We start from the raw sequence: 17,568 nt of genomic DNA, 5'->3' as shown, positions 1-17,568 counted from the left end.
GTGATAGAATTCCAACTGAGCTATTTCAAATTCTAAAAGATGATGCTGTGAAAGTGCTGCACTCAATATGCCAGCAAATTTGGAAAACTCATCAGTGACCACAGGACTAGAAAATGTCAGTATTCCTTCCATCCCAAAGAAGGGCAATGCCAAAAAATGTTCAAACTACTGCACAATTACACTCATCTCACACACTAGTAAAGTAATGCTCAAAATTCTCCAAGCCAGGCTTCAGCAGTACATGAACTGTGAATTTCAAGATGTTCAAGCTGGATTTAGAAAAGGCAGAGGAACCAGAGATCAAATTGCCTACATCCATCAGGCCATGGGAAAAGCAAGAGAATTCCAGGAAAACATCTACTTCTGCTTTACTGATTACACCAGAGCCTTTGACTGTGTAGATCACAACAAACCATGGAAAATTCTTCAAGAGATGGGAATACCAGATCACCTTACCTGCCTCCTGAGAAATCTGTATGCCAGTCAGAAGCAACAGTTAGAACTGGACGTGGAACAACAGATTGGTTCCAAATTGGAAAAGGAGTACATCAAGGCTGTATATTTTCACCCTGCTTATTTAACTTATACGCAGAGTACATCAAGCAAAATGCTGGGCTAGATGAAGCACAAGCTGAAATCAAGATTGCCGGGAGAAATATCAGTAACCTCAGATATGCAGATGACACCACCCTTATGGCAGAAAGTGAAGAGGAACTAAAGAGCCCCTCAGTGAGGGTGAAAGAGGAAGTGAAAAAGCTGGCTTAAAACTCAACATCCAGGAAACTAAGATCACGGCATCCAGTCCCATCACTCCATGGCAAATAGATGGAGAAACAATGGAAACATTGAGAGACTTTCTTTTCATGGGCTCCAAAATCACTGCAGATGATGACTGCAGCCATTAAATTAAAAGATGCTTGCTCCATAGAAGAAAAGCTATGACCAACCTAGACAGCATATTAAAAAGCAGGGATTACTTTGCCAACAAAGGTCCATCTAGTCAAAGCTATGGTTTTTCCAGTAGTTATGTATGGATGTGAGAGTTGGACCATAAAGAAGGCTGAGCACCAAACAATTGATATGCTTGAACTGTGGTGTTGGAGAAGACTCTGAAGAGTCCCTTAGACTGCCAGAAGATCAAACCATTCCATCCTAGAGGAAATCAGTCTTGAATATCCATTGGAAAGACTGATGCTGAAGCTGAAACTCCAACACTTTGGCCACCTGATGTGAAGAACTGACTCACTGGAAAAGATTCTGATGCTGGGAAAGATTGAAGGCTAGAGGAAAAGGGGATGGCAGAAGATGAGATGTTTGGATGGCAGCACCGACTCTTGGACATGAGTTTGAGCAAGCTCCAGGAGTTGGTGAAGGACAGGGAAGCCTGGCATGCTGCCATCCATGGGGTCGCAAAGAGTCAGACACAACTGAATGACTGAACTGAAAGAAAAGAGCTGTCAACCCAGAATCTATAACCAGGGAAAACATCCTTCAAGAATGAAAGGACAATTAGTACATTCTCAGGTAAAGGAATATTAACCAAGGGAATTTGCAACCAGCAGATCTAACTAAAAGAATGACCAAGGGATGTTCTGAAGCAGAAGGAAAGAGTAAAAGAAGACTTGGAGTACCAAGAAGGAAGAAAGTAGCAAAAAAAAAAAAGGGGGGGGGGGGTAAGTAGACTTTCCTTTTCCTCTTGAGCTTTCTAAATTATGTTTAATGGTTGAAGAAAATATTATAACACAGACTGATGTGGTTCTAAATTTATGTAGAGGAAGGAAATTTTAGATAATTTTATTGTGAACAGGGGAAGTTAAAGGGATGAAGGGGAAGTAAAGTTTGTATACTTCTCGCCAACTGGTAAAATAATAATATAGGTGGACTGTGATAAGTTAAATACACACATTACAATACCCAGAACTGCCGTTTTAAAAGTTACACTGTGTGCTAAGTTGCTTCAGTTGTGTCCAATTCTTGGCAACCCTATGGACTGTAGGACCGCCAGGCTCCTTTGTTCATTGGATTTCCCAGGCAAGAATATTGCAGTGGGTTGCCACTTCCTTCTCCAGGGGATCTTCCCAACCCAGGGTTTAAACTTGTTTTTCTTGCATTGGCAGGTGTGGGTACTTTACCACTGAGCCACCAAGGAAGCCCATAAGTCAAAATAGCAATCTAAAAGTGGCCAACTACCCCACAGGAATGTAACAGGATAATAGAGAAATGAAAAATTGAGAAAACAGAAAGAAAAATAAAATAAAATGGCAGACTTGTGTCCTAACATCTTGGTAATTATACTAAATATAAGATATCTGAATATACCAATTAAAAGCAGAGATTGGCAGAGTGTATTAAAACACACTCCAACTATATACTTCTTACAAGAAAATTGTTTCAAATATGGTAGAAACAGGTTGAAAATAAAAGGGTGGAAAAGTTCAATCCTGCAAATATTAATCATACAGTGGAAAGAAGAAATGACTAAATTAACATCAAATAAAATAGACTTTGGACTTTCCAGGTGGTGCTAGTAGTAAAGAACCTGCTTGACGATGCAGGAGACATGAGAGACATGGGTTCAACCTCTGGGTCAGGAAAATCCCCTGGAGAAGGGCATGGCAACCCACTCTGATATTCTTGCCTGGAGAATCCCATGGGTAGAGGAGCCTGGTGGGTTACAGTCCATAGGGTTGCAAAGAGCTGGACATGACTGAAGCGATTTAGCATGCATGCACACAAAATAGACTTTAGAATATAGAAAATTACTATTAATAAATACAGAGAGACATTATATAGTGATAAAAAGGTCAATCCACCAAGAAGACAAAGCAATCCTAAATATGTATTCCCAAAAATAGAGATGTAAAATTTGTGAAGCAAAAACTGACAGAACTGAAAGAAGAAATAGACAAATACAGAATTACATTTAGAAACTTCCCACTCCTCTCTCTCCACAATTGATAGAATAACTACAGTGAAAATGAGCAAGGATATAGAAGAGTTCAGTGACACCATCAAGCAACAGGATCAAACTGATATTTAGAGAATATTCTACCACACTTGTTTCAAGTGCACATGGAGAGTGCACCAAGATAGACCATATCCTGGGCTGTAAAACAAACCTCAACAAACTTAAACCATTCTTTCTCTCTGCCCACAGTGTTATCAGGCTAGAAACCAATAACAAAAAGACAACAGAAATGCTTCAGCACCCTAACAGCAGCATTATGATTCCCTAAATGATCACCGGGGATCCAAAGAGCTGACTTATTGGAAAACACCCTGATGCTGGGAAAGACTGAGGGCCAGAGAAGAAGGGGACAACAGAGGACGAGGTAGTTGGATGGCATCACTGACTCAATGGACATGAGTTTGAGCAAGCTCCAGGAGTTGGTGAACGACAGGGAAGCCTGCCATGCTATAGTCCATGGGGTCACAAAGAGTCAGACATGACTGAGTGACTGAACAACAAAAGGATAATCAGAACTGAGAAGAGGGCTTGTGGATGGCCCTCCAAGTCAAACTCTTAAGTATTCCTTAAACTCCAAGGGACTTTTCTGGCCTTGGAAAACACTCATGACACTGTGGTGAAAGATGGAAAAGTAAGGGGTAAATGACCATTTCCCCTTTTTCCTACCAATTGCTGAAGCTAATCTCCTTTGTTATTGAAGAGAAGAGAGGATAAGATTGTCTCCACTCTACATCTATATCTTAATTTCACCATGCACCCACTCCTTTTCCACTTGGAGTGCATGTAGATGACTTTGGTCAAGAAAGAGCCAATTCGGTCTCACTTACCAGTCTCTGCCTACCTCTCACAGCATAGCTAACCCTGTGGGCCTTACTGGTTGTCATTAATGTTGGTGGAAATTCTGAGGGCAGCTGCCTGGTCAGTGGTGAACATCTAGGGCCATGTCAAGAATCAGCCTCACAGAACACTGAAAGCACCATGGGTCACATCTCTGAAGCACCACAAGCAGCATCCACCTCCATCTGCCTGGAGTGATTTCAGGGGCTCCGGCTCTATTCTCCAGGCAGAAGAGAGATTACAATCCTTTTTGAGGCCCAGAAATCTTAGATGGCACACACAAAGCACCCCCCAACCCTCCACCGCCCTGTGCAGGATCTAAAACCACAGTCTAAGTCTTTGAATTCATTCTCCTCTTTTCCTTCATGCACATTATTTATTTCTTCTTCACTTTCTGCCATAAGGATTGTGTCATCTGCATATCTGAGGTTATTGATATTTCTCCCTGCAATCTAGATTCCAGCTTGTGCTTCATCCGGCCCAGCGTTTCTCATGATGTACTCTGCATATAAGTTAAATAAGCAGGGTGACAATATACAGCCTTGATGTACTCCTTTTCCTATTTGGAACTAGTCTGCTGTTCCATGTCCAGTTCTAACTGTTGTTTCCTGACTTGCATACAGATTTCTCAAGAGGCAGGTCAGGTGGTCTGGTATTCCCATCTCTTTCAGAATTTTCCACAGTTTATTGTGATCCACAGAGTCAAAGGCTTTGGCATAGTCAATAAAGCAGAAAGAGATGCTTTTCTGGAACTCTCTTGCTTTTTTGATGATCCAGCAGATGTTGGCAATTTGATCTCTGGTTCCTCTGCTTTTTTTAAATCCAGCTTGAACATCTGGAAGTTGATGGTTAACGTAGGCTAATGTAGCAGAGTTGAAAAAGATATATCATGCATCAATTAAGTATATGAAATCTACAGCAACTATAATATCACACAAAGTGGCTTCAGAACGATCCTATCTCTATATCAGGGCTAAAGGATGACCCTTCACTGCAAGATGATGACTGCAGTCATGAAATTAAAAGACACTTGCTCCTTGGAAGAAAAGTTATGACCAACCTAGACAGCATAATAAAAAGCAGAGACATTACTTTGCCACCAAAGGTCCATCTAGTCAAGGCTATGGTTTTTCTAGTAGTCATGTATGGATGTGAGAATTGGACTATAAAGAAAGCTGAGCACCAAAGAGTTGATGCTTTTCAACTGTGGTGTTGGAGAAGACTCTTGAGAGTCCCTTGGACTGCAAGGAGATCCAACCAGTCCATCCTAAAGGAAATCAGTCCTGAATGTTCACTGAAAGGACTGATGTTGAAGCTGAAACTCCAATACTTTGGGCACCTGATGTGAAGAGCTGACTCATTTGAAAAGACCCTGATGCTGGGAAAGATTGAAGGTAGGAACAGAAGGGGACGATAGAGGATGAGATGGTTGGATGGCATCACTGACTCAGTGGACATGACTTTGAGTAAACTCCAGGAGTTGGTGATGGACAGGGAGGCCTGGCATGCTGCAGTCCATGGGGTCACAAAGAGGCAGACACGACTGAGCGACTGAACTGAACTGAACTGAATGGAACTTGAAAGGGCTTCCCTGATAGCTCAGTTGGTAGAATCCACCTGCAATGCAGGAGACTCCAGTTCAATTCCTAGGTTGGGAAGATCCACTGGAGAAGGGATAGGCTACCTACTCCAGCATTCTTGGGTTTCCCTGGTGGCTCAGCTGGTAAAGAATCTGCCTGCAGTGTGGGAGACCTGAGTTCAATCCCGGGGTTGGAAAGATTCCCTGGAGAAGGGAAAGGCTACCTACTCCAGTATTCTGGCATGGAGAATTCCATGGACTGTATAGTCCATGCGGTCCCAAAGAGTGGGATATGACTGAGCAACTTTCACTTTCACTATGGAGCTTAAAAGAAAGACATTTATTACCTCCAGTTCTGGGAGTTCAAACTCAAGATGCTGGCAGAGCTGTGCTCTCTGAAGGCTCTCAGGGAGGCTGCTTTCTGGTCTCTTCTGGGCTTCTGGGGATGCTGGCAGTTCTCAGCTTCTAGATGCATCACTGCAACCTCTTTCCTCTTGCAGTTCACTATAAGCAGGAGGAGGAACCAGGCTGCACCTTCCACACTTTGCTTGGAAATCTCTTCAACTAAATGGTCAGGTTCATCACTTACAAGTTCTACTTTCCACCCAACAGTAGAACAGGCAGTATCCCCAGGAAACAGGGAGTCAAGTGTCTGACTTACTTCTTTCCTGAAGTGCCCTGTAGTCTCTCACAGCTCCCAGGAGAGATGATCAGACACTGTGTCTGGATTTCTGGGCAAGACTTAGGTCATTTACTATAACCCCAAACAAGAAGTGTAATTTTTGGAAATTTTGATGTGACTGCAGGCACATGGAGAAAAAGCTTCCAACTTGGCAAACCTAAACAACATTTATGGGCAATATTTCTGTCTCTTTAAAAAAAAAAAAAAAAAAGGGTTTTCACTAACCCCACCCAATTTGCTTCCTGGCTCCGAGGTTTCAGAGGTGCAGCAGTTAAAGCAAAAACAGAGGGTCAAACAGATCTCTGGAAGAAACCGGACAGCTCATCAAATCCTTCAAAAGCAGGTGAGCCTGGCTGAGAAGAGGCTCCAGAGTGACAGAGCTGTAGGGGCAGTAGGATACCTGGACTTGGAGAGGGCGGATTCTGGCCTGAGAAGGGACCACACGTGCTGTGCAAGCAACTCCACCAAGAGGATGCTGCCAGAGCAGGAGTGGTGGAGGGTAGGGAGGGGAGTAAGGATTTTGTTAACATAATATCTATGCATCTCATTTTAACATGACAGTCTTTTCCTGAATACTACACCTTCCACCCAGCTGTTGTTGGGATAGACATTGAGTACACTTGATAACCCAGACATTTCTCTTAAGAAGAAATGCATTCCCAGGGCAGGTCTTTAGAGTTGCAAGGCAAATAGAGGCCACCTGGTCCTAATCTCTCTTTTTTAAAATTTAGTTTCTATTTTATATTTCAGTATAGTTGATTGTAAATCAACTAATTTTTTGGTGGTAATGGTATTTGAAGACTGAAATCTGGCATTAAGGGTGCTCATTGCTACTGGGATGCTCATTTTTATGCCTTTTCAATGAAGTTCAAAACTATACAAACACACATAGTCAAGAATAGGATTCCTGAAAATAGTTTTTTGCAGGTTTTTCTGGAGGGAGAGTAGTGGGGGAAGTTAAATATATCCCACTGGGGATGGACAAAGAAATGACTGCATTGTCAAGCCTCTTGGAACAGTCTTTTGTGTAGTTCATTCACAACACAAAATACAATTAGGCTCATTTGCTTCATTTGCTTTTGATTTTTACTAGTATTTTGAAACATAATTTTTACTGGATAATTGTTTAAACTATTTATATGGCTTTAAGATCAAATCTATGAAGTGTAAGTATATTCCAACAAGTCTAGTTCCCAACATCTATCCCTGTGCCCTCCTTCCTCTTTTTCCCATCCCCATCTAAGTAACTAATTATTTGTTTAGTTTTCAGATTATTCTGCCATTGCTTCTACAGATGAATGAAAAACACATATATTACATTTATACATGTAGGTCACATTCCTCCTTGTTAGAGAAATGCCAGTAAACTGTACATTATTTTCTTCACTTTGCTTTTTTAACTTAATGATGTATTCTACAGATGTCTCCATACTGGATATAAAAATATACTTCATTCCTTTTTACAGTTGGCTAGTACTTCACTGTGTGAATATACTTTAGTTAATTCAATCAGGTCCCTAATGATGGTCATTTGATAAGTTTTTGGTCTTTTGAGGTTTCAACAGTGGTGCATATTATGCTTTCTGCATAATTTTCTTTCTTTCTTTCTTTTTTGTTGGTGTACCTCTGGGATAAGTCTTAAAATTGTGATTGATAATCAAAGGGTAAATGCATATGTACTGTTGCAAGTTCTTGCTAACTTCTCCTCTGGTTCTTTTAGACTGTTTTTTCTTCCCAATAGTCATGCAGGCGAGGACCTGTCTACCCTAAATCTTTTGTTTTAAAATAGTTATCTATCTATTTGCCTGCATTGGGTCTTAGTTGCAGCACGTGGATCTTTGTTGCCTCGTGTGGGATCTTTCCTTAGGACACACGGACTCTCTGGTTGTGGTGGGATTAGTTGCTCCATGGCATGTGGGATCTCAGTTCCTCAACCAGGGGTAGAACCTGCATCCCTGGCATTGCAAGGCAGATTCTTAACCACTGGGCCACCAGGGAGTCCCTCCCCTATACCTTTTACCAATAGATTATGCCAACAAACTTGAATTTTGCCAAACCTGTACATGAGAAATAGCGTCATAGTATAACTTTATTAATTAATTAATTTTATGGTTTTTTATGCTTTGATATATTTTTCTATGAGTAAATGTTAATATCTTTTTATATATTCAAAGGATATTTCCATTTTTTCTTGAACTTGTTCATTGATATCACTTACCCCATTTTCTATTGAGTATATTTTATTGGTCTTTTGTTTCTCTACTTTTAGATATTGTTTGTTTTCTAAAATATATTTATTGAAGTATAGTCAATTTACTATAATTGCAGCAAAGTGATTTAGTAGATACACACACACACACACACACACATATATATATATATATACATTTCTGATTCTTTTCCATTATAGTTATTACAAGATTTTGAATATAGTTCCTTTTTACTATACAGTAAATCCTTGTTGCTTATGTATTTTATATATAGTGGTGAGTGAAAGGCACTCAGTCATGTCTGACTCTTTGCAACCCCATGGACTGTATTCAGTTCAGTTCATTCACTCAGTTGTGTCCGACTCTTTGCGACCTCATCAATCACAGCACGCCAGGCTTCCCTGTCCATCACCAACTCCTGGAGTCTACCCAAACCCTTGTGCATCGAGTTGGTGATGCCATCCAGCCATCTCATCCTCTGTCGTCCCCTTCTTCTCCTGCCCTCAATCTTTCCCAGCAATAGGGTCTTTTCTTTTCTTTTCTTTACATATTAATTTTTATTTGTATTGTCTCAAAACATGTACTTCTAAGTCAACTTTTCAATAGGAGAGGTTTTTGAAATTTACACACAACATCATATGTAACATCTTGGTTTCCATCATGGCTTCTCAAGCTGTCTGTTGAGAAGGAACAGCTTTCAAGGATTTCAATTTCTAATGTACCTAACTGGACTGATTATTTTGTAAAACCCTTAAATTTTGCTTATAAAATATGAAATTGCTGTAAGAATTTCTAAATGTTTCATCTTACTTTTCTTCTTATCTCCTCACTGACCAGAAACATCAGTTCATGTACCAGTACCGCTCCGTCAGTGACTGTCTGAGTAGCACTGGCCTAGATTTCACCCTTTGCCTTTTGTGGAATGGCATCTCCTTTGCCTTTGGGAGATGCCCCTCCTCCATCCCGTATGCTCCAGTGAGGTTCCAAAGCAGAGTGCCCTGCCCCTCCTGAAATACAGGGTGGATCCATCATGGTCCCGGCAGGAAACAGATGACACCTTCAAATAGGGTAATGTGAGGACAATTTAATAATGGCAGTGTTTACATGGTTAGGGAGCAGGATTTGAGAAACAAACAAGAGATAACACAGTACTTTGGAACCGGGAAACCCGGGGTACGATGGCTTCCTGTAAGCGTAAATGGTGAGAGGAGGAAATGGTTACCAGGCTCTGGTGAGAGCAGCTGATGGAAAGGCTTCCTGATAGTAGCTGAGGTGTTGAGAAGTGTGATGATTCAGGGGGTCAAGTGCCATAAACCCATCCTTTTCCCTTTCACTAACTTCATGTAATTGTTTCCCATTGGCTACATCCAACTGAAAGCCAGGGAGAAGGGCACACTGGACGCTTTCCATTCACCAGCCTCTTGGGCAGAGAGCAGACACAGGCAGCAAGTGGATCACAGGACCTCCAACCCCTGTGCTTTGCCTGGGCCTGGGGGGTTTTCTGGGAGAAGGACCTGGCTAAAGCCAGGCCTGTCCCAGGCAAGCTGTGCAGATTAATCACCCTAGGTCTGCAGGAGCAAAGAGCATGTGACTTGGGATCCCAGTCTGATTTACCACAGTATCTCCATTTTCTCAGGAACAACAGTGTTTGTTTTGTCTGTTCATCACCCAAAGCAGTGTGTGTCTGTGCATGTGCGCCTGCTGGCTTGTATTCACATGGGGGTGATGGGTAATCTGATTCAATTAAGTCTAATAATAAATGCTAAGTCTTCAAGGGCTCAGTGAAACCGTTGGGTGTTCTAGGCAGGGGATTGCTCTACAGGGACCTGTCATGATGGGCATAATCACACTCAAACTGACAACAGGGTCTTTTCAAATGAGTCAGCTCTTCGCATCAGGTGGCTAATGTATTGGAGTTTCAGCTTTAACATCAGTACTTGGATAGCAGCCATCCTGACTGGTGTGTAATGGTACCTCATTGTGGTTTTGATTTGCATTTCTCTGATAATGAGTGATGTTGAGCATCTTTTCATGTGTTTGTTAGCCATCTGTATGTCTCCTTTGGAGAAATGTCTGTTTAGTTCTTTGGCCCATTTTTTGATTGGGTCATTTATTTTTCTGGAATTGAGCTGCAGGAGTTGCTTGTATATTTTTGAGATTAATCCTTTGTCTGTTTCTTCATTTGGTATTATTTTTTCCCATTCCAAAGGCTGTCTTTTCACCTTGCTTATAGTTTCCTTTTTTGTGCAAAAGCTTTTAAGTTTAATTAGGTCCCATTTGTTTATTTTTGTTTTTATTTCCAATATTCTGGGAGGTGGGTCATAGAGGATCCTGCTGTGATTCATGTCGGAGAGTCTTTTGCCTATGTTCTCCTCTAGGAGTTTTATAGTTTCTGGTCTGACATTTAGATCTTTAATCCATTTTGAGTTTATTTTTGTGTATAGTGTTAGAAAGTGTTCTAGTTTCATTCTTTCACAAGTGGTTGACCAGTTTTCCCAACACCACTTGTTAAAGAGGTTGTCTTTTTTCCATTGTATATCCTTGACTCCTTTGTTGAAGATAAGGTGACCATAGGTACGTGGACTTATCTCTGGGCTTTCCATTCTGTTCCATTGATCTATATTTCTGTCTTTGTGCCAGTACCATACTGTCTTGATGACTGTGGCTTTGTAGTAGAGCCTGAAGTCAGGCAGGTTGATTCCTCCAGTTCCATTCTTCTTTCTCAAGATTGCTTTGGCTATTTGAGGTTTTTTGTATTTCCATACAAATTGTGAAATTATTTGTTCTAGTTCTGTGAAGAATACCATTGGTAGCTTGATAGGGATTGCACTGAATCTATAGATTGCTTTGGGTAGTATACTCATTTTCACAATATTGATTCTTCCAATCCATGAACACGGTATATTTCTCCATCTATTTGTGTCCTCTTTGATTTCTTTCATCAGTGTTTTATAGTTTTCTATATATAGGTCTTTCATTTCTTTAGGTAGATATACTCCTAAGTATTTTATTCTTTTTGTTGCAATGGTGAATGGTATTGTTTCCTTAATTTCTCTTTCTGTTTTTTCATTGTTAGTGTATAGGAATGCAAGGGATTTCTATGTGTTAATTTTATATCCTGCAACATTATTGTATTCCTTGATTAGCTCTAGTAATTTTCTGGTAGAGTCTTTAGGGTTTTCTATGTAGATGATCATGTCGTCTGCAAACAGTGAGAGTTTTACTTCTTCTTTTCCTATCTGGATTTATTTTACTTCTTTTTCTGCTCTGATTACTGTGGCCAACACTTCCAAAACTATGTTGAATAAGTAGTGGTGAGAGTGGGCACCCTTGTCTTCTTCCTGACTTTAAGGGAAATGCTTTTTCACAGTTGAGGATAATGCTTGCTGTGGGTTTGTCACATATAGCTTTTATTATTTTGACATATGTTCCTTCTATTCCTCCTTTCTGGAGAGTTTTTATCATAAATGGATGTTGAATTTTGTCAAAGGCTTTTTCTGCATCTATTGAGATAATCATATGGTTTTTATCTTTCAATTTGTTAATGTGGTGTATTACATTGATTGATTTGCAGATATTAAAGAATCCTTGCATTCATGGGATAAAGCACACTTGGTCATGATGTATCATCTTTTTATATGTTGTTGGATTCTGTTTGTGGGAATTTTGTTAAGGATTTTTGCATCTATGTTCATCAGTGATATTGGCCTGTAGTTTTCTTTTTTGTGACATCTTTGTCTGGTTTTGGTATTAGGGTGATGGCAGCCTCATAGAATGAGTTTGGAAGTTTGCCTTCTTCTGCAATTTTCTGGAAGAGTTTGAGTAAGATAGGTGTTAGCTCTTTAAATTTTTGGTAGAATTCAGCTGTGAAGCCATCTGGTCCTGGACTTTTGTTTGCTGGAAGATTTCTGATTATAGTTTCAATTTCCATGCTTGTGATGGGTCTGTTAAGATCTTCTATTTCTTCCTGGTCCAGTTTTGGAAAATTATACTTTTCTAAGAATTTGTCCATTTCTTCCAAGTTGTCCATTTTATTGGCATAGAGCTGCTGGTAGTAGTCTCTTAAGATCCGTTGTATTTCAGAGTTGTCTGTTGTGATCTCTCCATTTTCATTTCTAATTTTGTTGATTTGGTTCTTCTCCCTTTGTTTCTTGATGAGTCTGGCTAATGGTTTGTCAATTTTATTTACCTTTTCAAAAAACCAACCTTTAGCATTGTTGATTTTTGCTATGGTCTCTTTTGTTTCTTTTGCATTTATTTCTGCCCTAATTTTTAAGACTTTTTTCCTTCTACTAACCCTGGCGTTCTTCATTTCTTCCTTCTCTAGTTGCTTTAGGTGTAGAGTTAGGTTATTTATTTGACTTTTTTCTTGTTTCTTGAGGTAAACCTGTAATGCTATGAAACTTCCCCTTAGCATTGCTTTTACAGTGTCCCATAGGTTTTGGGTTGTTGTGTTTTCATTTTCATTTGTTTCTATGCATATTTTGATTTCTTTTTTGATTTCTTCTATGATTTGTTGGTTATTCAGAAGCCTGTTATTTAGCCTCCATTTGTTGGAATTTTTAATAGTTTTTTTTCCTGTAATTGAGATCTAATCTTACTGCATTGTGGTCAGAAAAGATGACTGGAATGATTTCAATTTTTTTAATTTTCCAAGGCTAGATTTATGGCCCAGCATGTGATCTATTCTGGAGAAGGTTCCGTGTGCACTTGAGAAAAAGGTGAAATTGATTGTTTTTTGGTGAAATGTCCTATAGATATCAATTAGGCCTAGCTGGACCATTGTGTCATTTAAAATTTGTGTTTCCTTGTTAATTTTCTGTTTAGTTGATCTATCCATAGGTGTGAGTAGGGTATTAAAGTCTCCCACTATTATTGTGTTATTGTTAATTTCCCCTTTCATTATTGTTAGCATTTGCCTTACATACTGCAGTGCTCCTATGTTGGGTTCATATATAGTTATAATTGTTATAGCTTCTTCTTGGAATGATCCTTTGATCATTATGTAGTGTCCTTCTTTGTCTCTTTTCACAGCCTTTAAAGTCTATTTTATCTGATATGAGTATTGTTACTCCTGCTTTCTTTTAGTCTCCATTTGCGTGAAATATTTTTTTCCAGCCCTTCACTTTCAGTCTGTATGTGTCCCTTGTTTTGAGGTGGGTCCTTTATAGACAGCATATATAGGGGTCTTGCTTTTGTATCCATTCAGCCAGTCTTTGTCTTTTGGTTGGGGCATTCAACCCATTTACATTTAAGGTAATTATTGATAAGAATGGTCCCGTTGCCATTTGCTTTGTTTTTTGGGGTTTGCGTTCATACAACCTTTCTGTGTTTCCTGTCTAGAGAAGATCCTTTAGCATTTGTTGAAGAGCTGGTTTGGTGGTGCTGAATTCTCTCAACTTTTGCTTGTTTGTAAAGCTTTTGAATTTTCCTTCATATCTGAATGAGATCCTTGCTGGGTACAGTAATCTGGGTTGTAGGTTATTCTCTTTCATTACTTTGAGTATGTCCTGCCATTCCCTTCTGGCCTAAAGAGTTTCTATTGAAAGATTGGCTGTTATCCTTATGGGAATCCCCTTTGTGTGTTATTTGTTGTTTCTCCCTTCCTGCTTTTAATATTTGTTCTTTGTGTTTGATCTTTGTTAATTTGACTAATATGTGTCTTGGGGTGTTTTGCCTTGGGTTTATCCTGTTTGGACTCTCTGGGTTTCTTGGACTTGTGTCACTATTTCCTTCCCCATTTTGAGGAAGTTTTCAGCTATTATCTCCTCAAGTATTTTCTCATGGCCTTTCTTTTTGTCTTCTTCTGGGACTCCTATGATTTGAATGTTGGGGCGTGTCACATTGTCTCAGAGGTCCCTGAGGTTGCCCTCATTTCTTTTAATTCTTTTTTCTTTTTTCCTCTCTGCTTCATTTATTTCCACCATTTTATCTTCTAGCTCACTTATCCTATCTTCTGCCTCCGTTATTCTACTCTTGGTTCCCTCCAGAGTGCTTTTGATCTCATTTATTGCATTATTCATTTTTAATTGACTTTTTTATTTCTTCTAGGTCCTTGTTAAACATTTCTTGCATCTTCTCAATCCTTGTCTCCAGGTTGTTTATCTGTAACTCTATTTTATTTTCAAGATTTTGGATCATTTTATTATCATTATTCTAAATTCTTTTTCAGGTAGATTCCCTATCGCCTCCTCTTTTGTTTGGCTTGGTGGGCATTTTTCATGTTCCTTTACCTGCTGGGTATTTCTCTGCCTTTTCATCTTATTTAGATTGCTGGGTTTGGGGTGGCCTTTCTGTATTCTGGAGGTCTGTGGTTCCTTTTTATTGTGGAGGTTTCTCCCAGTGGGTGGGGCTGGATGTTTGGCTTGTTGAGGTTTGCTTGTTAGGGAAGCTTGCATTGGTATTCTGGTGGGTGGAGCTGGATTTCTTGTCTCTGGAGTGCAATGGAGTGTCTAGTAATGAGTTTTGAGATGGGTCTATGGGTTTTGTGTGACTTTGGGCAGCCTTTATATTGATGCTCAGGGCTATGTCCCTGCATTGCTGGAGAATTTGCATGGTATGTCTTGCTCTGGAACTTACTGGCTCTTGGGTGGTGGTTGGTTTCAGTGTAGGTATGGAAGCTTTTGGGTGATCTCTTATTATTTAATGTTCCCTGTAGTCAGGAATTCTCTGGTGTCCTCAGGTTTTGGGCTTAAGCCTCTTGCCTCTGGATTTCAGTCTTATTCTTTCAGTAGCCTCAAGACTTCTCCATCCATACAGCACTGATAATAAAACTTCTAGGTTAATGGTGAAAGGATTCTCCACAGTGAGGGACACCCAGAGAGGTTCACAGAGTTACATGAAGAAGAGGAGAGGGAGGAAGGAGATAGAGATGAGTAGGAGGAGAAAAAGGGGGAATTCAAGAGAAGAGAGACAGATCTAGGTTGTACTCTGTTCCCTAAGTATTCTCTGCAGCCTGGAGCACCCACAGAGATTCACAGAATTGGGTTGAGAAGAGAAGGGGGAGGGAGGAAACAGAGGTGACCTGGGGGAGAGAAAGGAGAGTCAAAAAGGGCAGACAGTAATCAAACCAGTAATCACACCCCTGAGTAAAAATGGGTACTGAAGGTTGGATTCTTAAATGTCCAAAATTGATATCAAATACTGAAAAACAAAGATTAAAAATCTAGAGTAGAAGTTAGACTCTTAAAAATACAATATTAAAAAACAACAAAGCCACAAAAAATTTAAGAGATATATATGAAGTTTGCTTTAAAAATAGGGTCTTTTTTTTGGTACAGGTTATAGTGTGTTCTAAAAATGAAAATTAAGGAGTAATAGAGGAGCAATAGAGGACTTTAAAAAAAAAGAAAAAGTAAAGAAAGAGGGAAAAAAAACTTTTTTTAATTAAAAAATAATAATAATGATAGTAAAAATATATCTAGGAATTTCTCTGGAGCTGTTGTGGGTAGTGTGGGATCCGATCAGTTTCAGATAACTCCTTGTTTCAGCTTACACTTCTTGATATCTATAGGCCCCTTCCAGTGTAGTCGGTGTTAACTACAGGGATTTTAATCTGTTGCACCGGTCACTTCTGAAGGGGTTCCCTTTGTTTATTTGGCTTCTGTTTGCAGGTCTCTTCAGTGTCTAATTTCCACCCTGACACCAGCGGGCGGAGGTGGTCTCTTGTTTAGGTTCACTTGTTAAGTTGCACTACGGGGAGGGAGAGCACTGCAGACAAATATCACTGGGGTGTGTGGGGAGCACTCGCAGTGTTCTGGCCACACTGGGTTTGCCCCTGCTCACGGCCTGTGTGCTTCCCCCGTCTACACTGATCAGGCTCCAGGCTGCTCTCCAGGGAGCGGGCCCTATGTTGCGTGCACTTCCCAGGCCTAAGCCACTCAGGTTCAGGTTTTTGGGTACTCCACAAAACCACAGACTCGGTTGGGCCTGCGTTTTGTGCCTTCCCTGGTCAGAGCAGCTCAGGCAGCCAGGAGCTTGACAAGCACACTCTCCCACTGTTCAGTGCGCCTTCTTCCCTCCGCGGTCCCAGCCTCAGTTTCTGGGTGCACTGGTCGGGTGCACCTGTGTCCCTTCTGGGAAGCTGATTTCTGGCTGCGAGGCTCCTGGTGGATGTCAACCATCCAGAATCTCAGGAAGTCTTTGGTTAGAAACTGGAGGCCTGTTTGCAGTTTGGTAAGGGGTGCCATCTCTGGGGCCGAGTTTGCCCCTTTCCCCTCCCCCCTGGCTCCTGCCTCCGGCGGGGGATGGGCCGGTTCTCAGTCGGGTAGCTCTTCTCTGGTATTCGCTCAGTCCTTTGTTCTGGGAATGGACAGGTAGTACCTAAGTTTAGGGGTTTCCCCAGGTTAATTCTCTCTTGCTATCCCACAGTTTAAATTGCTATCTCATGTCAGCTCCTTCCGATTGCCCTCAGGGCTTTCAGGCGTGGTCCTTACCCTAAGCAGTGCCGCCCACTCCTCTCCGTTTTGCCCCCACTTGCTGGTGGCAAATGCAGGTGTCTGGGGTACTTTTCTGCTGGGAGTTGCTTTTAAGCATGTAATCTGTGGGTTTTATTTATTTTTCTCCCAGTTAGGTTGCCCTCCGAGATTTGAAAACTTCCCCCAGACCCACCAGTGAGAGGGTTTCCTGATGTTTGGAAACTTCCTCTATTAAGACTCCCTTCCCTAGTTAGGGATCTCCGTCCCTAACTCTATTGTCTCTCTTTTTATCTTTTATATTTTGTCCCACCTCCTTTCGAAGACAATGGGCTGCTTTTCTGGATGTCTGATGTCCTCTGCTAGCGATCAGAAGTTGTTTTGTGGAGTTTGTTCAGCATTCAAATGATCTTTTGATGAATCTGTGGGGGAGAACGTGGTCTCCCCATCCTATTCCTCCACCATCTTAGCTCCTCCTCCTCAGCTTTCTTTATAGTCCAACTCTCACATCCATACAGACCATTGGAAAAACCATTGCCTTGACTAGATGGACATTAGTTGGCAAACTAATGTCTCTGCTTTTTAATATGTTCTCTAGGTTGGTCATAACTTTCCTTCCAAGGAGTAAGCATCTTTTAATTTCATGGCTGCAATCACCAACTGCAGTGATTTTGGAGCCCAGAAAAATAAAGTCTGACACTGTTTCCACTGTTTCCCTATCTATTTACCATGAAGTGATGGGACCAGATGCCATGATCTTAGTTTTCTGAATGTTGAGCTTTAAGACAACTTTCACACTCTCCTCTTTCACATTCATCAAGAGGCTCTTTGGTTCTTCTTCATTTTCTGCCATAAGGATTGTGTCATCTGCATATCTG

The 17,568-nt window shown here is 40.7% G+C and overlaps 1 protein-coding gene across 7 annotated transcripts in view; it reads left to right on the top strand.

Annotated features, from left to right (window-relative positions):
• The window catches only part of LOC122674440 (GTPase IMAP family member 7-like), an 89,240-nt gene that overhangs the window by 22,992 nt on the left and 48,680 nt on the right, over nt 1-17,568 (top strand). For 4 of the 7 annotated variants that reach the window (XM_043872749.1, XM_043872748.1, XM_043872747.1 and 1 more), the window contains one exon: nt 6,320-6,409. The exons of the other annotated variants lie outside the window; for them this stretch is intronic. In XM_043872749.1, the coding sequence (XP_043728684.1) occupies nt 6,320-6,409 (90 nt within the window). The remainder of the gene's footprint in view (nt 1-6,319; nt 6,410-17,568) is intronic. 7 annotated transcript variants of the gene reach the window in all.

The sequence above is a fragment of the Cervus elaphus genome, chromosome 18 (assembly GCF_910594005.1).
Source record: "Cervus elaphus chromosome 18, mCerEla1.1, whole genome shotgun sequence".
Lineage (NCBI taxonomy): Eukaryota > Metazoa > Chordata > Mammalia > Artiodactyla > Cervidae > Cervus > Cervus elaphus.
The sequence above is the reverse complement of the archived record's forward strand: the minus strand, read 5'-3'. Positions and strand labels throughout refer to the sequence as shown.